General features: G+C 36.9%; 1 protein-coding gene across 1 annotated transcript; it reads right to left on the bottom strand.

Annotated features, from left to right (window-relative positions):
• Positions 1–12,560: 12,560 nt before the first annotated feature.
• On the bottom strand, positions 12,561–13,499 carry LOC100523771 (olfactory receptor 5AN1-like). The gene has a single exon (XM_003122732.3). The coding sequence runs from the start codon at positions 13,497–13,499 to the stop codon at positions 12,561–12,563; it is 939 nt and encodes a 312-aa protein (XP_003122780.2).
• Positions 13,500–22,947: the final 9,448 nt, after the last annotated feature.

Genomic DNA, 22,947 nt, shown 5'->3' with positions numbered 1-22,947 from the left:
TTGCATCCAGTTCCAATACTACAATATGGAGGCTACATTTTTGCAGGAACTAGATGTCCCCACTTCCTCCCCATAGGGGGGGTACAGTCAATAGAGTTAGTAAAGCAAATAAATGTCCTTACCACAGCAGCTAGATTGGAGGTTCCAACTGATTAATCTTATCCCTGCACAACTGATTTCAGGTTTCCCTCATTCTTAGCCATTATTTCAGTGGGTCTAGGATACCTGTCTAGAATGTTAGCCCATCCCTACTTCCCTGAAGAGTCTGAGCCCTTATTTGCCTTGTTCTTCATAGTTCTTGGTTACCACCATTGCCTATTAACTGTTCTCTCAGGCACAAATGCTTCAGTAAGTGCCCCTAGTCAATTCCATGTGTTCCAAAAATACTCCTTCCAGCCCCTGTTGTGTAGCAGAAACCTTAACTCCTCATGATATTCAGGTCAATTAAACCCACCAGACAGACAGTGGTCTGCTAGCATCAGGTGAAAGTCTCAGGTTCAGGTTCATTGGAATCCTTCTGTGTTCCCTGATAGAGGGGTTTTCCTCTGGGATCTAGAATGTCTAACTTGGTATAGCCTACATATATGGGGGGCAGATGGAAGGAAACACAAATTGTAAAATTGGTCACTAGAAATGATGGGGAAGTGGTGAAAATCCTATTCCCATTCTTTGTTTGCTGGAGTCATACAGTCAAGCTCCTGGGAAAAAACACCACATATTAACTGCTGGTTTAGTGCACATGCAGCTTCCTGTGAGATAGTGCCTCAACTGCCAGGTATTTTTTCTAGCTGACACCTAACTCAGTGTTAAGTCATATACTTCTGCATAATGACTTACAGTAGGAAATCCATGAATCTCAAGGCCATACTCCCATTGGCTCACATCCTTTGCCATAAATTGGGTCCTTGGAGCTGAAGCAACATTATATCAGATAGATTAAGTGATCTGTAAGCCCTTGGTTGGTGGGACTGGCACAGATACCACACACATGGAGACAGACTTTTTCTAAAGAATTTGTCAATTCAGGTGAGCATAAGTCACTCTCCCCTCCAGTGTAGTAGAGTTCACTATAATATATCTATGACCAATTGTTGGCTGGTGTACTTGAGTCATGGTACATTATTGAGGGCCTGGGTTTGACTTACCTCTAGCACTGCATTCGTAGTGTCAGTAGGTTGTTGTTGATGAGAAGGCGCTTGAGCATTGCCTTCAAACCTTCTACCATGGTCACTTTCTGTTCATGGCAGCCATGAATTAAGGTTTACAAGGAGAGAGGTTGAATGATATCCACAGTATTTATTCATCTGTCCATTGAAGTTTTGAGAAATTCCACTGCAATGGATGCTTTCTGATGGGCATTAACATCTGAGGAAATGATCTGCATGCTTTGTGTCCACTTCCATAAGTCCATCCATATCCTTCTTCCTGGATGTTCTTGTCTGCAGTCTTCCAATCTTGCTCCTTCCAGGCTGGGAATCCATGTATGTCCTTAACTCATGTGCCATCTCCCTCAGTGCAAAATGGACAACCAAGTCTCTTTCTTGGGACTCTGACCACCATGAGGATTTCCCTTCACTACTGTTTTTGGTCCACTTTATTAGACAGTGACAAACTGCTTTTTAAAAATGTGCCAGTGTACACTCAAATCAGCAGAGTGTGAGGACTGTTAAGGCATATTCCAGTCAACACTGGATATTGCCTCACTTCTTAGCTTTTACCAAAATGCTGGATGTGAAATTGTATCACTCATTCTATTACCAATGAGGTTTACATCCTTAAATGTTTCAAGATCGTTTGCATTTTTTCATGGAATTCCTATTGATTTACTTAGCCCACTTTAAGACATTTGTCTTTTTCATTCATAGGAGATCATTTCATATTCTAGATACTAATCTTTTGTTAGCTATATCTGTATTGGTATCTTTTCCAGTTGGAACTATATCTTTGAGGGATTCCTAGAAGTCTCTTAATAATGTGGATATCATTCTTCTTGGTTTGGATACATGTAGGCTAAACAAGTTATGTTTTCCATACACCCCAATATTTAATGGTGAAACATGGATAGGACAATAGCAGTAAACAGAACTCTTTTGAAAGTGAAAGAAGACATATAGCACTCACTGGTCTTGCAATCCCAGAATCCTACTAAGCCTCTCTTAGGAGGAATCCCCATACTGACATTGAAGACTATTCCATGGTTAGCAATGATTTCCACTCTCCCCAGTCCATTATTTTTCACGACGCTTAATTCTGCCTTCTGAAAAGTCCTTACTTGGACATTTATCCTCCTTGGCAACACTTGACTAAGAAACTGAAGAATGTCTCTATTGGGGGCTTTATCAGCTGTCTCAGTCTCTTTCCTGGCCATTGAAGATAGATGGGTCAAGGATTCTTTTCTGTCTCAAATAGTCAAATTTTCATTAGTCCAGATTAATAGGTGACTTTTTATCTACCTATTCACAGATGATGAACCACATTTATATTCACAATTATTTATAGATCTCTAGAACTCAATAGATAAATAGATACAGTATATAGATATAGATTTCAAATATCTTAGGTATATTGGGATTCTCTGTGAGATTCATACTGTAACTTTCTTGATTTCTTTGACATGAACCACTTTGTCAAATTTAAAAGATTTACTGAGCATAACCTTCAACAATTTAGACTTTATAGCCATGGGATATGATGACCATATCTTTGACCTTGTCCTTGATACAGGGCAGAGTTTCATTGGTCTATTTACTCAGAGTCCTAACTTTTATATTTACTTGTTGAAAATGAAACGTTCTCTTCTAATTTTCAAGTCCTAGAATTTCTTAACTCTTTCTATATTCTCTCTCATTTTTACTTGCAAACTGACAATTTTTTTTGTGAGTATGACTAAATTTTATGGAAACTTGTTAAATGCATCTGATAGCAAAGAACTGGCACTGGAAACATTCTATTTTCCCATGTAATCTCCATTTTAAATTACTGCAAGTGACTGTTGTATCAAATGTTTTTACTGTGCCAAGCCTGAATTGCTATCCTTCCAGTTGTCAATAAAACATTACTTGACACTGACTGCCAGGCCCTAAAAAAACTTACAAATTTTATCAAATTTTAAAAAAAATCATACCACCACCTGTACAAATGTCTAAAACATAATGAGTAGAATGAATATGCTACAAGAACAAATCCAAAACATTTTTATTTCTGGCCAATATTATATGTTTTATCTTGGGTGAGCTGTGGGGGGTGTTATTCTCCTGTATCATCATCTTATTCCTTATGAATCAACCACTAATGGGAGCCTTGGGAAAGGAGAAGATAAAAAAGGACATAAAGACACACACAGCCTCTGACCAAAAATGAAATATGTCACATCTGCCCACATTTTATTTGCCATAAGAAATCACATAGTCAAGTCTGACTTCAAAGGGATGAAATACAATCTTCTTTCATGGAGCAAAGGCAAAGGAGTTATTTACAACTTATACAATCTATTAAAATTCTTATAGGTGCTATTATAGCTACTTTTCATATATTGTTCTATATGATTTTTGTCCTAAGCCCTAAAAGGCACCCCATAATAAACAATTCCAGTTTAATATTTTCTTCTTCCACCTGTTTAGGGCATCTTTGATCCCCTGGTTTCTCAGGTTAGAAACCAGTAGATTAACATGGGGATCAACACAATGTGTGCAATAAAGGCCAGCTTGTTTTGACTCAGAGAATCATCAGAGCTAGAGTACAAATAGACAAATATTCCTGAGCCCTAAGAGAGGGTCACTGCTGTCAGGTGAAAAGCACAGGTGTGGAAGGCCTTGGACCTACCTTCAACTGATGTGATCTTCAAAATTGTGGCAATGGAGTTCCTGTTGTGGCCCAGCAGCAATAGTATCCATGAGGATGAAGATTCAATCCCTGGCCTTGATCAGTGGCTTAAGGATCTGGCATTGCCATGATCTGTGGTGTAAGCTGCAGACATGATTTGGATCCAGCATTGCTGTGGCTGTGGCATAGGGCAGGGGCTACAGCTCTGATTTAACACCTGGCCTGGGAACTTCTTTATGCCACAGGTGCAGCCCTAAAAAGACAAAAAAAAATGTGGAAATGATATAACCATAGGATATCATTATAACTAGGAAAGACAAATCTAAAGATCACTGTTAGCACAGAGGTTATAACTTATAAGAAAATGGTATCAGAGCAGGGCAGGATTAGCAGTTGGGGCAGGTTACAAAAGAAATGATTGATGACATTTGGTCCACAGAAATGGAGCTGAAATAAGGCACACCATTGAATGAATGATCCAGAATTCCAATTATACAATGGTGGAGATGGTGTAGGCCATGATGGCTGTGTAGAGGAGAGGACTGCAAATGGCAGCATAGCGATCATAAGCCATGGTGGCCAGGAGGCAGCACTCAGTCAGACCCAGGCTAGAGAAGAAGTATTGCATGGTGCATCCCATAAAGGAGATGAATCTATGCTTCTTGAAGAAATCTGAGAGAATCTTGGGAGCTGTGGGAGAAACATAACAAACATCTAAGGAGGAAATTGTATCAATAAAATATGTGGGTGAGTGCAGGTAAGAGTCTAACCTGGTCAGTGTTGTGAGACCCAGGTTCCAGGACACTGTCATAAGATCAGTGCCTAGAAATATTGAAAATAGGATATTTTCAGCCTCACAAATTCAGAGAATTCTGGTAAGATAAACCTGGTAACTGTAATGCTTCCCTCATCCATTGTCATTGCGCTTCTGAGATCTGAAGGGAGATAATAAAAGAAATTTGTTAATGCAATATTCTTGGGCTATTAAAAGTGGGTGATGTTACCCTGCTCTTCAGCCCTCTAGCTTATATATTTCCCTATAAACAATATAACAAGAAAAAAGAAACTGCCTATATGCATTTTTATTTCTTTATTTTTAAGAAATCTTTTCATTGAAGTATAACCTACATAAAGAAAAGAACATCCAGAAGTTCCCACTGTGTCTTGGTCAGTTAAGAACCTGACTAGTGTCCATGAGGATGTGAGCTCGATCCCTGACCTTGCTCAGTGGGTTAAAGCATCTGGTATTGCTGAAAGCTGTGGTATAGGTCATAGATGAAGCTCAGATGCAGTGTTGCTGTGGCTGTGGCATAGGCTGGCAAGCACAGCTCTGATTTGACCCCTAGCCTAGGAACCTTGACATGCCACACGTGTAGCCCTAAAAAGAAAAAAAAGTTACATCTAATGGAGATAGGGCCCTTTGTGATTCAGAAAGACACCAATGGCTTCTGGGATGATGATAATGCTGTATTTTCTGATGTTACTTATGGTTACAGAATCATTGTCTCTATACCATTATAGTATATATTTATATTTATTTTCTTATTAAAGTATAGTTGTTTTACAATGCCATGCCAATTTCTGATGTACAGCATGGTGACCCAGTCATATATATATATATATATATACTCTCCCTTTCTTATATTATCTTCCATCATGGCCTATCCCAAGAAACTGGATATTGTTCCCTGTTCTGTACAGTAGGACCTTATTTCTTATCCATTCTAAATGTAATAGTTTGTACCTTCTACATTTATGCTGCACATATTTTTGTACATGTGTAAGAATGCTACAATAAAAAGTAAAAATAAGAAACATTTTAAATATAAGTTAAGTAACATAAATTCTCCCTTATGTAAAGGCCTATTTTGATACTGAAAATCCTAACAAGATGGGGGCAAGTAGCCCAATTCATCCAAAATGGAACTGTATTCACACTTGTTACTTTCTATGAACACCTCCGATAATCCACACACTCTAGAGAAGAAAGCATGATTCCTGTAAGAATAAACCATCTCTCTCAGAGCCTAAGGGTAGAGTAAAATCTTCCAACCTAAACAAATGGAACAATGTTATGTTTTCTTATTTCTGGAAAATAATATCACATTCCAGGCACTAAATGAGAATTTTCAGAATTCACTTGTCCATCTTCCTGACTTTAAGTAGACTTAAATTAGTATCATTCCAGATTTTCCAGAAAAAGTATACACATTAGACATGTCTGAGATCAAATAATATCTGAGATGTTGATTTTTTAAATTAAGAAATAGTGTAGGATGCAACTACTGCCTTTGGAATGGGTAAGCAATATGATCCTGCTGTATAGCACTGGGAACTATATCTAGTCACTATGATGGAGCATGATAATGTGAGAAAAAACAATGTATATATGTACATGTGACTGGGTCACCTTGCTGTACAGTAGAAAATTGTAAACCAGCTATAATGGAAAAAAAATAAAAATCATTATTAAAAAAAGAAATAATGTAAGGGATCAGAGACATACCAATAATTGGTGAGTTGCCTCCTGCATCAAGAATCATAAGGTTTATTAATTTCCATTACCTATAAAATTGCAATAGAAAGCTATTATCAATATTTCAAAAGTTAGTGGACACACGCACACAGACAAACAGAGTGTATCTTTTAAAATTTTTTTTTCTGTTGGAGTGGCTTTAGTTAATTGTTTTGTTTCTTTTTTAAAAGAAATTATTACTGAAGTTCTGTTTACTCCTCAGCTCACATCTATTAGTCCTATTCCATCTCTAATTAGAGATCAGGGGAGAATTTACAAAACTCCTCCCTCACTTCCACACAAGACCCTTTAATCTAATATAATCAGTAGAGTGAGATGAGAAACTATTCACATTTCCTGGCAAATGGGTTCTCATTAGCTCTATTGAAGTAGTAATATGGATAATTCACTATTCCTAAATTTTGCAAGTCATTTTGGTGGGAATGTAATTGGGAATGAGCAAGATGTCAGGGTAAAATCTTCCATCTTGTCCAGAACTTTCCAACCAAAGTTGGGTTTAAAAAAAAGGCACAATTTCACTTTAAAAAATTACAAAATAACTTAAAAATGTGATGTCAACATCACTGTGTCATGATATTCCTCTTTTCTATCCCTCCTTTTAACAAATAAGCATCAGTGGCTATCCATGGAGCATGGGCTGTGGAACCAGAAGCCAGAAAACTGGCCCCAATCCCCCTTGGCTGTGGTCAGGGAAAACCACCCATGGATGAGACAGGCCTTGCAAAAGTCCCATATTGCCAAGGTGGGAATCAGTTCTCCGTTGGATTTCAGTACTCTACTGAAAGAAGTATGCCAGTGCTACCCATCCCATGAAGCAACATAGCACAGTACTGAACTACCTGTCAACAATGTCTCCAAAGGAGCAAAAGGAGAGGGCTGAGTAAGTGCCTGGATAACTCTGCTGCATAGAATTCTGTGGAGAAACATGTTCCTCTCTACAGCACCCAGAGTATTGAAGCTGGAACTCAATGATGGGGAGGGGGGTGGGGGGGATATGGGAAAAGTGTCAGATAAAAATATCAAAGGACATCAAAAGGATGTTTTTTCTGCTGATTGTTTTCATGACTTCAACATGATACCCAAACATGACTTGCTGTGAGAACTTCACCCAAGGATCCCTATACCTGGTCTGCAAGAAATGGAATACCCTGAGTTCTAAACTCACTTGTCCCCCAAATCTGTACCAGCACATTGTGCACATGCTCAAGTGTGGCAGGATAATGGACTCTAGTAAATAATAAACACACTCAGAAAATTGGACCATGTCCTGTAGGCAAGGGAAAACCCAAACCTTGAGCAATATTGCAACAATGTAGAAAACAAAAGAAAGTTTGCCAGCAGCCAACCTCATAAGCAGTAAGAACTAAAAAATACCTATAAGTTTAAGAAATCAATTGCAAGGGGAAGCAAGAGGGTGGAGATGGTGTATTTATACAAGGTTGGAGAAAACTTTACCTATAACCAAGACCAATGAGAAAGTCTCCCACCCAAAAACATAAGTAAAGATGAGAGGTGCCTGCTACTTCACATACAAAAGCAGCAACTCAAAACTCCAAGTAACATGCAGTAAAGTTAGCAATAATCCTCCAGTAACTGGACACAAAGACACAGACTTTTGCAGTCAATCTGATAAAGATATCAAAATAGCTGGTTTGAAGAAACCCAAGAATTACAAGAAAACAGAAACACAATGATATCAGGAAAAAATACATGAGCAAAATGAGAAATTTAACAAAGAAGTAGAAATCATAAAAAAGAATTGAACAGAATTCTGGAGCTGAAGAATTCAATAAATGAAATAAAAAATGAAATTTAGAGGATCTAAAGCAGAATATGCCAAATGGAGGAGAGTATCAGTGAGATACAAAATAGGGGCTTTGAGATGACACATTCGGAAAAGAACAAATAAAAAAACGAAAAAGAACAAAGAAAGCCTACATGATCTATGAGAGACCGTGAAATACAAATATTAAAAGAATGGGGGTTTCCGAAGGAGAAGAGATGGAGAAAAGGGCACAAAGTCTATTTAAACATAAGAGAGCCAAGAATTTCTCAAACCTGGGGAGAGATATGGACATACAAATTCACAAACTGATAGATATAACCTCAAAATAACCTTTTCCATAATATATTGTAATAAAACTGTCAAAAATCAAAGACAAAGAAAGGACACCAAGAGCTGAAAGGAAGAAAAAAGAGTGTAGCCTACAAAGAAATCTTCCTTAAGCTTTCAGAAAATTTCTCAACAGAAACCCTACAAGCCAGGAGGGAGTGGAATGATATATTCAAAGTGTTGGCAGAAAAAAAAATCCAATAAAAAATTATCTATCCTGGAGTTCCCTGGTGGCCTAGTGATTAAGGATTTGATGTTTTCACTGCTGAGGTTCAAGTTCAGTTCCTGGCCCAAGAACTTCTGCAAGCTAGAGACACAGAAAAGAAAGAAAGAAGAAAGGGAAGGAAGGAAGGAAGGAAGAGATCACAGTGGTGAAATGGGTTAAGAATCTGACTGCAGCAGTTCTGCTCATTGCAGAGGAGTGGATTCTATCCCTGGATTAAAGGATCCAGCACTGCCACAGCTGCAAAACCAGTTTTAATGTTTCTTCTTTCCTTTCTAATTTTATTTATTTCAGTCCTCTCCCTTATTTTCTTAATGAATCTATTAAAACTATTTGTCAGTTTTGTTCATCAGTTAAAAAAAAACAGATCCTAGTTTCATCATTCTTTCCTATTGTATTTTCACTCTGTGTTATCTTTTTTCCACCCTGATCCTTACTATTTCCTTTCTTCTATTAATTTTGGACATAGTTTAGTTTTCCATTTCTAGTTCCTTGTGTTATAAATTTATGGTGATTAAAGTACCTTTATTATTTCTTAATGCAGGCATTCTTTTCCGTGAACTTCCCTCTTTGAACGGATTTTTCTTCATTCCATAAGTTTTGATATACTGTTTTTCCATTTCATTTGCCTCAAGATTTATTTAATTTCTGACTTTATTTCTTCCTTGACCTATGGTGTTCAGTTTCATTTCCTCATATTTGTGAGTCTTTCAGCTTTCTTCTTGTATTTGATTTCTAGTTTCATACTTTTATGACTAGAAAATGTACTAGATACAATTTCAATCTTCTTAAATTTATTGACTTGCTTTGTAGCCTATCATATGCTCTATCTTAGAAAATCTTCCATAGGCACTACTAAAGAGTAGATATGTTTCTTTAAACAGATATTATGTAAATGTTGGTTAAGTCCATCTGTTTTAATGTAGCTTAATTCCAATGTTTCATTACTGATATTTTTTCTGGATGATCTATATATTGTTAAAAGTTGGATTTGCAATAGATATTATTCAGTCATAAAAAAGAATGAAATCCTGCCATTTGCAGCAATGTAAATGGACATAGAAAATATTATGGTTAGTGAAATAATTCAGATAGGGAAAGATTTAGCCATTTAGCCACTTTGTTAGTCTTTTTCCAACTGCTTTGTAATTCCTTTGTTTCTTTCTTCTTCTCTTGCTCTCTTTCTTCATAATTTCCTGGTTTTGTGTAGTGGTATGCTTATATTCTTCTCTCATTATCTTTTTTGAATCTACTACAGATTTTGGTTTTGTTCAAACCATAATTTTTACATTAAAGATCTTCTATGAATGAGAATAGAGATAACCATGCAAAGTGAAGTAAGTCAGACAGAGAAAGACAGATATCATATGATATCACAATATGAGGGAACCAAAACAATGATACAAATGAACTTATTTACAAAATAGCAACAGAATCACAAACTTAGAAAAGAAAGAAAGAAGAATGAAGGAAAGAAGGAAGGATGGAAGAAAGGAAGGAAATGAAAAAAGAAAGAAAGAAAGAAAGAAAGAAAGAAAGAAAGAAAGAAAGAAAGAAAGAAAGAAAGAAAGAAAGAAAAAGGAAGAAAGAAAAAGAAAAGAAAGAAAGAAAAGGAAGGAAGGAAGAACTCACCTGTGGTTACCAAAGGTGAACAGCAGGGGATGGAAGGTGGGGGGATGAATTGGGAGCTTAAGATTGGCATATACACACCATTGTATATAGAATGGATGGTCATTGGGAACCTACTGTATATCAAAGAGAAATCTACTCAACAACCTATAATAACCTAGTATATATGTGTAACTGAATCACTTTAGCATACAGCAGACACATTTTAAATCTACTACTTTAACTAAAAAAAAAAGAAATGACAGAAGTGGTTTTAGACAAAAGTTAAATATCTTTGGTACCATAAGCTATCACTACCACTGCATATAGACATATTTCTGTGCTTTCTAATCTTGTTTCAACTCAGTCCTATTGCCACAGATCCTAATGATGGTATGGAGGAAAGACAAATGTATGACCGATATGAGAAGCTTGTAAACAAAGTTTTTGGTAAAAATTTAAAAAGAAAAAAAATACATATCAACCTACTGCAGTGTATTTCAATCCTGACTTGAGAAATAAAAACTGTAAAAATATTTTGTGACAAATAGGAGAGGATGTTTGAACATTGGACATTTAATGATACTAAAGAATTATTATTTTGCTGATGAGAAAATGACATTAAGATTATATATTTTTGGAAAGTTTTTGTCCTTTAAAGAAGCATATTGAAATTTGCAGATAAAACTTTATGACATCTAGGATTTGCTTCAAACTAATCTGTGAAAGTGGGAGAAAGTGGGTAGGAGTACAGATGATGTAAGACTAGCTAAGAGCTGATAATTGTTTAAACTGGATAATGGATACAAAGGAGGTTATTATAATATTCTACTTTTCAGTGCTTAAATTTTTGCATAATAAAAGGGTTTTTTTTTTTAAAAAAACGAGAGAGAGACACACACAAAGAAAAAAAAGAGCACAAATGTTGATAAGGATATGAAGGCAGGCAGCTACAGCTCTGATTAGACCCCTAGCCTGGGAACCTCCATATGCCATGGGAGCAGCCCTAGAAAAGGCAAAAAGACCAAAAAAAAAAAAAAAAGGATATGAAGTTAAAAGTCTTACACAGTTAGTAAGCATATAAATCAGTTTAGGTACTACAGCTAATCCAATTACATAATGTCCAATCCAATACATAATCTCCAATTATGAAGATTCCTCAAATAATTAAAAATAGATTTACCACATGGTCCATCATTTCTACTATGGGTATGTATCCAATCCAAATAAAATGGGTTATTGAACAGAAACACACTTCCATGTTTATTGTAGCATTAATCACAAAGCCAAGATTTGGAAACAACCCAAGTGCTCATCAGTAGATAAACGACTTCAGGATAAATATACAGTATAATGTTATTCAGCCTTGTTAGTGAAGGCAATCTTGTCATTTGTGGTGATATGGATGAAACCTGGGGGAAATGTGCTAAGTGAGATAAGCCAGACTTAGAAAGAAAAGTACTATATAATGTCACTAATATGTGAAATTTAAAAGAGTTGAACTCATAGGAACAGAAAGCAGAATGATGGTAGGATGAAAATAAACAACCTAAATGTCCATCGACAGAGGAGTGGATCAAGAAGATGTGGTACATATACACAATGGAATATTACTTAGACATTAAAAAGAACGAAATACCGGCATTTTTTGCAACATGGATGGACCTAGAAACTATCATGCCATACAATGAGACACCAACATCAAATGCTTTCACTGACATGTGGAATCTGAAAAAAGGACAGACTGAACTTCTTTGCAGAACAGATGCTGACTCACAGACATTGAAAAACTTATGGTCTCTGGAGGAGACAGTTTGGGGGGTGGGGGATGTGCTTGGGCTGTGGGATGGAAATCCTGTGAAATCAGATTGTTATGATCATTATACAACTACAGATGTGATAAATTCATTTGAGTAATAAAAAAATTTAAAAAAAGAAAATAATGATGCTCCATGACTTAAAAATACTGTGGGATTGAAATCCTATAAAATTGGATTGTGATGATCACTATACAACTATAAATGTAATAAATTCATTGAGTAATAAAAAATGATGGCTAACAAAAAAAACGTTGTGTTTTTGTGGTTTGATTCAGCTGTTAGTACATTTTGGCATATTATCTTTATCAAATAAAAACTTTTTAATCAAAAGGCAGTGTGATTTTTGTTACATTCCATTTGAATCTTATTGTGTAGGATATTACAGTGTATGAGGATTCCAACACAACAGCTATGCCAGATATCGCAGAATTTGTGACCTCAGCAATACCTTCTCCTCTTTTGCAACCTCTTCAAAGTTTCTTTGATTTCTTTGTTCCTCAGACTGTATACCAAAGGGTTCACCATAGGAATCACCATAGTGTAGAAGACTGATGCAAATCTGTCAAAGCTGGAAGAACTTCCAGTGCTAGAACTTAAATAAACAAAGATACTTGCGGTGTAAAAGAGACTAACTGCTGTCAAGTGAGAAGCACAGGTGTTGAAAGCCTTGGACCTGCCTTTAGCTGAAGTGATCTTCATGATGGAGATGACAATATAGACATAGGATATCATGATAACTAGGGCATTTACTATCCCAAAGATCATAGTTAATACAATAGTTAAAAGTTGTAAGAAGAATGTGTCAGTGCAGGAAAGAATTAACAGTTGGGGCATGTCACAGAAGAAGTGGTGGATGACATTAGGCCCACAGAAGTGGAGCTGAAGCATGGCACACACTTGGGACAGAGAACCAGAGAGTCCAGCCATATAGGACCCCAGCACCATCTGACCATAGAGAGTGGGTGACATGATTGATGAATAGAGGAGTGGGTTACAAATGGCAGCATATAAATCATAAGCCATGACTGTCATGAGACAAGACTCACTCAGTCCCATGGTCAAAAAAACCAAACTCTGAACCAAACAGCCCACATAGGTGATAATTTTTTGATTCTGGAAGAAGTTATAGAGCATCTTGGAAGCTGTGGCGCTCACATAGCAAATATCAATGAAGGACAGATTACTAAGGAAGAAGTACATGGGTGTGTGGAGGTGGGCATATATTCTTATTAAGATGATGAGGCACATATTCCAAGTCAGGGTTGTCATATAGATCAACAGGAATACAACAAAGAGCATTGCTATGATTCTGGGAAAATCTGAGAATCCCACGGAGATGAAAGAGGTGATCTCTGTAGTATTTCCTCCCCTAATCATTGGATTGGTGCTCCTGAAATCAGAAAAAAAGACAAGGGAATGCATTGTTGACTCAGGTAAAATGGCAGCATTACAATTCTCATATGTGGCATATTTTTCCTCCATTGAATACTGGAAAAATGCAAATGTGTCACTGTCCTGAGAGGAAAACCCCCAGCTTTTCATCTAGAATTTTAAGCAATGCCTTCTGAGTACTTCAGGTTCTCAGTTATTTCATGAGGTCTCATTAAACTTAAAAGGTATATTTTATGAGGAGTTCCCATTGTGGCCCTGTGGTAACAAATCTGACTAGTATCCATGAGGATGAGGATTCAATTCCTAGCCTTGTTCAGTGGGTTAAGGATCTGGCATGCAGTGAGCTGTAATGCAGTTCACAGATGTGGCTTGGATCCTCTGTTGCTGTTGCTGTGGTATAGGCCAGCAGCTGTAGCTCTGATTTGATCTCTAACCTGGGAACCTCCATATGCCACAGGTGTGGCCCTAAAAAGACCCCTAAAAAAAGACTTATTTTATGATAACTTTTGTCCCTCCCTGTGTATATTTATTGTGACTTTATATGTAACATGCATCTTCAAAGTCTTCCTGAAATCCACTATTAAATTTTAACATTTTACACTGCATAAAATGATATGTACACAGTGCAACAAAAAAAGTAAACGTCCTACAGCTGAGCTGTTCTCTGACCAATAAATTTGAACTTCAGCAAAAAGACATATTTTAAAAGTTGATTGAAAATGTTTAAACGAAAATAGAAATCCTGTGAGAACACATATAATGATGATATCATTGATTAAAATAACAAGTTTTTAAGAGACTTCTAATAATTCAATATAGAGCTTCTGCTTTACAATCACTACACATAAGTGCATCATTTTAGAATAAGTTTGAAATAGCTATTCTTTCCCAGATAACCATTTAGACAGATTTTTAATTTAATTTAAGGAAAGACTCCCAAATTCATTCAATGAGGCCACTATTACTCTGATACCAAAATCAGACAAAAACACTACAAGAAAGACAGTTACAGGCCAATATGTTTGATGAATATAGATGCAAAAAGCATCACCAAAATTAGCAAAACAAATCCAATAATATATGAAAAGGATCACAAACCATGATCAAGTTGGACCTCTTACAGGTCCAAGGAATGCTTCAACATATGACAATCAAGCAATGTCATACACCACATTAACAAAAGGAAAGGAAACATTTGAAATAGCTGTGCTCTCCATGATGGTCATCTAGATAAAATTTAAAAATTACTTTTTTGCTCTTTTTGCTTTTTTAGGGCTGCACCCATGCCATATGGAAGTTCCCAGTTTAGGGAAAGAATTGCAGCTATAGCTGCCAGCCTAAACCACAGCCACAGCAAAGCAGGATCCAAGCCACATCTACAACCTACACCACAGCTCATGGCAATGCTGGATCCCTGACCCACTGAGTCAGGGTAGGGGTCAAACCCACATCCTCATGGATTGTAGACAGATTTGTTTCCATTGTACCACAATTGGAACTCCCTAAAAATTACTCCTTTACTCATAAAAAATTACACCATAAATAATAACTCCTCACATTTTATACAAATATATTCAATACATCAAGTCCAAAATGATGTGGAAAATTACATCTGATTTATAATCCTGATATACACAGAATGGATGCCCAATTAAATTATGAAATAGGCCTTCTTAGGGAAGTCTTTATACACAATTCCAAAATGATGCTAGAAGAACTCACTACTGGCCCCCACTCCTGTCCTGATTTTAAGATATTTTGCCTCCTGGGAAACAGTGTAGTACTCTGTGAAAGGTCAGACGTTAGAGATTTAGTTCTCAGTGATATAATCAAGATAACAACATAGGTCATTCCTGACTTCAGTTCCCGCCACCAAAAAAAAATTTTTGCAGCATTCCCATAGTTGCGCAGTGGAAAGGAGTCCAACTAGGAACCATGAGGTTGTTGGTTCGATCCTTGGCATTGCTCAGTGCGTTAAGGATCTGGCATTGCCCTGAGCGTGGTGTAATTCAAAGACGCAGCTCAGATGGGGCATTGCTGTGGCATTGTTGTTGCATTGCTATTGCTAAGGCATAGGCCAGCAGCTGTAGCTCCAATTAGACCCCTAGCCTGGGAACCTCCATATGCCACAGGTGCAGCACCAAAAGGACAAAAAATATATATGTGTTAGCAATTATTCACAGACAAGATAACATGTGAAAATCTTAAAACACAGGAATAAGGCAGAAGCACACCCCTAGACCACAGAGATGGAGAAGGCCCACATTAGAAGGGTAGAGGAGCAGCACATTTCACTGCATTGCCCCTCCCCTATGTGACACAGTACTACACCAAGAGGACCCCTCTTGGCCTCTGCTTTCTTTAGTGAGAAAAAGAGAGGCCGATATGTACCTCCAGCTCCCCCAGCATTATGTGTCACTGCTCAGGAGGGCCACTTCAGTCTCATTTCCTAGAAGCTATGTGGTAATCCATGGGGTTTGACCACTGGGAATCAGATTGTGCCAGAGAAGAGGGACAGGATTTGCAATAATTAGTACTTTGAGCAGACTGAGTTCCTGCTTGCAGCAGTTCTGCCTGATATGAGACTCCATACAGTGAGCCTTGAAGCCTATTCTCTTGCATCCCTAATTCCTAATCCTCCCTACTACTGAGGTTATTCTCAAGCACTACCCCTACAGGAAGCATGGCTGGAACACTCAGAAAATTACACAAGCCAGGAGCACATGAGTGGAGTGTCCAGTCAGTGGCTCTGCCCATCTGCAGACCAAAGCTAGTGGCTCCATCAGGCCAGGAAACTTGTGCAGTTACCCAAATATGGAGCCTTGCCAGTCTTGGGGCCTGTTCTATCACCATGCTCAGGCAAGGAAGCTAGTTGCTAGCCTGAACTACTGCTGAATACAGCCTTCAGCCATACATGGTTAAAGAACTAACCAATGGATCTGGAAAGCTGCATAACCCATCCTACAACTCTGCTTTCAGTAGCATGTGAGCAGAGAGCCCAATCAATGGCTGTGCCTCTCTTAATGCCACTCTTGGCCCAAATACCAAGGCAGAAATCCTATCAACTGTGTCAAACCATTGTCATCTTCTCCCCAACTTCAGAACATGGACAGTGTCCTCACCCATAAATAGACTTTAATAGCTAGCTAGCCCCAGCAGCCCAAGGGTATTACTAGATGACCCATCTAGAACTCCAAGCTGAACTGAATGGGGAATAGCTTTTGTTGCCAAGGCAAACACATGAAAAGACAACTAAGTGAAATTAAGAATGCATTAACAAATGAACAAAATTAGTTCAACAAAGAAAGAGAAACCACACACACAGAGAGACACACACATACACACACACGAAAGCAGGAGCTCTTGCTGTGGTGGTGGGTTAAGAAAACAACTGCAGTGACTTGGGTCACTGTAGAGGTTCAGGTTCAATCCATGGCCTCGCAGAGTGAGTTAAAGAATCTGTCATTGCTGTAGCTGCAGCTGGGGCTCAGATTTAGTCCCTGGCCCAGGAATTTCCATATGCCATAGGTGTGACATAAACAAACAAACAAAAAAACCCAGAAATCCTAGGGGTTAATAATAAAATGACTGAAATGAAGAAATCAATAGAGTGTTTTAACACTACACTCAACCAAGCAGGAAGAATCAGTGAGATAGAAAATAAGTCATTTTAAATTATTCTGTCAAAGAAAACAAAAGAATGAAAAAAATTTAAGAACTACAAGATTTACTATGGGACACCATCACCATCAAGACAAAAGATATGCGCATTTTGGTATTCCTAGAAGAGAAAGGAATAGAAAGAATACATAAATCATTAATGACCAAAAGCTTCCCAAATCTGGGGAACAAAAGAGAAATTCACGTTCAAGAGATCCCTAAGCCCCCAACAAGGTGTCATAAAGGGCTACATTGACAAATATTACAGTTAGGCTGTTAAATGTCAAAGGTGAGAATTTTGAAAACAACAAGAAAAAGGCAACCTATCACCTAAAAGGGAACTCCCCCTCATAAAATAATGGGCTGATTTCTCCTCAGAAAATTTTTAGGTCAGGAGAGGGCCCTTTCTTTCTTATTGGAAGAAAAACTATTAACCAAGAATACTATACATGGTAAAGTGTTCCTTCAGAGATAAAACTGTTAAAACCAAAGAAAAGCTGAGGATATTCATCACAGCCAGACCTGCCTTCCAAGAAATGCCAGAAGGTACTTCACAAGGAAATAAACATTTGAATGTAGGTGTAAGATGCACTGGTAAGTGTAATATAGAGTCAAAGTCATATGTTTTAATATTGTACTTGTGGTATGTAATGCACTTATGCTGATTTAAATTTTAAAAATAGACGTCTAAACAAAGCCATAGATACAATAATTCATATATTAAAACTTGTAAATTGCAACATTAATAACATAAAAAGTAAGGGCAGGGGATGAAGCAGTGTCAAATGTAGGAATGACATCCAAGTTAAATTGTTATCAGCTTAAAATTGGATGTTATAAATATATTTCCTGTAAGCCTCATGGTAACCACAAAGGAAAAACCTGTAGTTTCAACACAAAAGATTATGATAAAATGTCAAAGTTTACTGCTACACAAAGACATCACTTCAGAAAAGAAGACAGCAAGATAAGAAGCAAGGAATAATGAGTCTATAAAACAGAAACAATTAACAATTTGTCAGTAATGTCATAAACTATCAATCATTATTTTAAACATCAGCAGATTAAATTCTCCTGACAAAAGACATAGACTGTCTAAATAAATACAAAAGCAATATGCAACAATGCGTTTCTTTCAAGAGTGTCATTTTAGCTTTAAAGATAGAGGCTGAGAATGAAAGTGTAGGAAGATGTTTCAAGCCAATGGTAACCAAAATACTCAATGGAGAGAAGAAATTCTCTTCAATGTGTGGTATAGGGAAAATTGGATATTCATATGAAAAGAATGTGACTACTAGATCTCAATCTTACACCACTCAAAAAAATTATCTTGAAGGGAACTAAGGCTTAAATAAATGGTTCTATATAACCAATGACCATAAAACTCCTAGAAGAAAACAAGGGGGGGAAATTTCTTGATATGGGCCTTGGCAATGATTTTTTTTGAATAAGGAAAAAGCAAAAAAACAAATCTCAAAAATCAACAAGTGGATTTGTATCAAATAAAATAACCTTCTGCACAGCAAAATAATTAGCTTTTAAAAAGAGAGAAAAAGCAACCTATGGAATGAGAGAAAATACTTGCAAACCACACATATGATAAAGGATGAATTAAAAAATATATGAGATATAGAACTCAATACCAAAAATAATTTCAATAGGAACCCAATTAGCAATTAGGCAAAGGGACTGAATACGAAGACAACCAAGTGCCATAGACACATGGAAAGTTGCTTAATATCACTAATCATCAGAAAAATGACGATCAAAATCTTAATGAGCTATGACCTTGCACATGTTATAATGGCTATTATCAAAATGAAGAGATAACAAATGTTAGTGAGAATGTGTAGAAAAGGGAACCCTGTTCACTGCAATGGTAATGTAAGTTGGTGCAGCTACTATGAAAAACAGAGTGAAGTTTACTCAACCAGAAATAGAACTGCATATTCAGCAATTTCACTTCTGTGTATATATACAAATGAAACACAATCACTGTCCAGAATAGATATCTACAGCCCCATGTTCACTGCAGTTTTATTTACAATAGCCAAGACATTTGAATGAATAAAGAAATCATGATATATATACATTTCAGGCATCAGAAAACCTTGAGGGCATTGTGCTAAGTAATATAAGTCACATAGAGAAAGACAAATACTGTATGATCTCACTATGTGTGGGGGAAAAATCATAGAAGAGTTCCCATTGTGGCTCAGTGGAATCGAATCTGACTAGTATCCATCAGGACACAAGTTTGATCTCTGGCCCCACTCCATGGATTAAGGATTCAGCATTTCCAAGAGCTGTGGTATAGGTCACTGACATTGCTCAGATCTGGCATAGATGTGGCTGTGGCTGTAGCCAGCAGCTGTAGCTCTGATTCAACCCCTAGCATGGGAACTTCCATATTCCATAGGTGCAGCCCTAAAAAATAAAAAGAAAATCATAGAAGCAGAGACCAAGTCTGTGGTTCCAAAGAGGCAGAGGATGGAGAATGGGAGAATTGGGAGAAGGTGGTCAAATGTATAAACTTTCAGTTATAAGATAAATGAGTTCCAGGAATGTAATAGTCAACATAATGACAATAATTGAGAATTCTATATTGTATATTTGAGAGTTGTTAATGCTTTGAATTTTTCACCATTGAGAATGATGTCAGTTGTGGATGTGTCATATATGGCTATTAGTATGTTATGGTAGTTTCCCTCTATTTCTTGCTCACTTTCCAGAGAGTTTTTATCAGAAACAGGTGTTGAATTTTATCAAAAGCTTTTGACGCATCTATTGAGATGATCATATGGTTTTTATTCTTCAGTTTGTTGATGTGGCATGTCATAGTCATTGCTCTGCAGATACTGAAAAACCCTTGCATTCTAGCAATAAATCCCACTTGATCATGGGGGATATAACTTTTTAATTTATTTTTGGATTCAGTTTGCTGGTATTTTGTTGATGATTGTTGCATCTATGTTCATAAGTGATATTGGCCTGTAATTTTCTTTTTCTCTGTGTGATATCCTCTGATTTTTGTATCAGGGTGATAGTGTTCTCATAGAATGAACTTGGAAATGTTCCTTCCTATGCAATTTCTAGAGGAGTTTCAGAAAGGTAGGTGTTAACTTTTATGTGAATGTTTGACAGAATTCGCCTGTGAAGCCATCCAGTCCCTGACGTTGGTTTTTTGGAATTCTTTAACCATAGTATGAATTTCAGTTCTTATGATTGGTCTACTCATATTTTCTATTTCTTTCTGGTTCAGTCTTGGGAGGTTGTACCTTTCTAAGTATCTGTCCGTTTCTTCTAGTTGTCCAATTTATTGGCATATAGTTTGCTTGTAGTAGTCTCTTATGATCCTTTGTATTTCTGTGATGACCATTGTAACTTTTTCTTTTTCATTTCTCATTTTATTGATTTCAGCCCTCTCCCCTTTTTTTCTTGGTGAGTCTGGCTAAAAGTAAATCAAATTTTTAATTTTTTTTAGGAACCAACTTTTGGTTTCATTGATCTTCTCTATTGTTTTCTTTGTCTCAATTTCATTTATTTCTGCTGTGATCTTTATAAGTTATTTCCTTCTAAAAATTTTAGCCTTTGTCTCTTCTTGCATCTCTAGTTTCAGAATGGGGGAAGATCTTTGCAAATGAAGTGCTCAACAAGGGATTAATCTGCTAAATACATAAATATCTCATTGAGCTTTCTACCAAAATAACAAAAAACCCCAACAATGGGCAAAAAATCTAGATAGACATTTCTCCAAAGAAGACAGACATGTGGCAAAAAAAAAAAGCACATGAAAAGATGCTCAACATCACTAATTATTAGAGAAGTGCAATTCAAAACTACAATGACATATCACCTCACACCAGTCAGAATAGCTATCATCCAAAAGTCTACAAACAATAAATGATGGAGAAAGTGCAGAGAAAAGGGAACCCTCCTGCACTGCCTGTGGGAATGTAAGCTGATGCAACCACTATAGAGAACAGTATGGAAGTTACTTTAAAAAAAAACTTTAGAATTTCCATATGATCCAGAAATCCCACTCCTGGGCATCTATCCAGGGAAAATCATAATTCAAGAAGATACATGGACTCCAATATTCATTGCACTGCTATTAAAAATAACCAAGACATGGAAGCAACTTAAATGTCCATCAACAGAAGAATGGGTGAATAAGATGTGGTACCTATATGCAATGGGATACTACCCAATCACAAAAGAGAAGGAAATAATGCCATTTGCACCAACATGAATGGACCTAGAGATTTTCATACAACATGAAGAAAGATAGAAAGTCAAATATCACATGATATATGTGGAATCTAATGAAAATGATATAAAAGAACTTCTTGATAATACAGAAACAAACTCAAATTTCAAAACTGATTTTAGGAGTTCCCGTCGTGGCGCAGTGGTTAACGAATCCGACTAGGAACCATGAGGTTGCGGGTTTGGTCCCTGCCCTTGCTCAGTGGGTTAACGATCCGGCGTTGCCGTGAGCTGTGGTGTAGGTTGCAGACGCGGCTCGGATCCCGCGTTGCTGTGGCTCTGGCGTAGGCCGGTGGCTGCAGCTCCGATTGGACCCCTAGCCTGGGAACCTCCATATGCCGTGGGAGCGGCCCAAGAAATAGCAACAACAACAAAAAAGACAAAAAGACAAAAAAAAAAAAAAAAAAAACTGATTTTATGGTTACCATAAATGAAACCATTGTAGAGAGGAAACAATGGGGAGGGTGAGAGTAACATATATACACTATGGTATAAAAGAGATGCTTAATGAGAACCTACTGTATAGCATAGGAAAATCTACTCAATGGTTTGTAATAGCCTACATGGGGAAAAATAAGTACATGTATTACTAATTCACATTGCTGTACACCTGAAACTAATACATTTTAAGTCAACTATATGCTAATAAAATTAAATAAAAAGAAAGCTGTTAAGAGAGTAAATTTTAAAAGTTCTCATCCCAAGGAAAAAAATTGTACCTGTAAGAAATATGGACATTAACTAATTTTAATATGGTAATCATTTTGCAATATTTATTTATATCAAATCATTATGTTGTACATCTTAAATGTCTACAATATTATATATCAATTCCATCTCAACAAAACTGTAAAAAAAAGTTTTAGTTCTGATACCTTCTCCCTTTATGTCCCAGTAGGTCAAACACACTTGTCCAATATACTCACAATGAAGTGAGCACAGCCAAACACCCAAATTATAAAGCAAATGGGATATAGATGCTCAGCACAAAATCAAGTACCACAATCCTGCTCAAGAGCTGTTGGTTATTATTATCACTGATGGTTTACAGATAACCATGAATCAATAGATGTGCCCAGGGACAGGAATGCCAGCAGTGCTAGAGTTTTATGGGTTAATTTGTGGAAATACCTGAGGCATCATCAGCCCTGTACACAGTCATGTATCTTTGCCTCAAGGCAGGAGTAGATTCAGACTTCATTTAGAGGCAAGTCAAGTGAGCTGTGGCCATGAAGATACAAATCACCTAAAGCATGTTCAATTTACTTTGCTTGAATTTGAGAACATATGGGTCTATTGAAAATTGGCATCAATCTATGATGGGCCTTGATGTCCGGAGTCAAAGCAAATATTTCAATCTTTAAATACTACAAAGGTATATTTCTACTTTTTGCTGGTACATTCAGCATGTTACAGGTCCCTGACAGATTCATAACAGATTACATCTGACACTGTCCATAACCCAAACTGAGGTGAAAGAGAAAATCAATAGTAACATCCAAGA

The sequence above is a fragment of the Sus scrofa genome, unplaced genomic scaffold (genome assembly GCF_000003025.6).
Source record: "Sus scrofa isolate TJ Tabasco breed Duroc unplaced genomic scaffold, Sscrofa11.1 Contig145, whole genome shotgun sequence".
NCBI lineage: Eukaryota > Metazoa > Chordata > Mammalia > Artiodactyla > Suidae > Sus > Sus scrofa.
Note: the sequence above shows the minus strand (reverse complement) of the source record. Positions and strands in the feature narration are given on the sequence as shown.

Coding starts and splice junctions, on each gene's coding strand:
- LOC100523771 (XM_003122732.3), bottom strand. CDS start 13,499: ATGATTAGGGGAGGAAATACTACAGAGATCACCTCTTTCATCTCCGTG.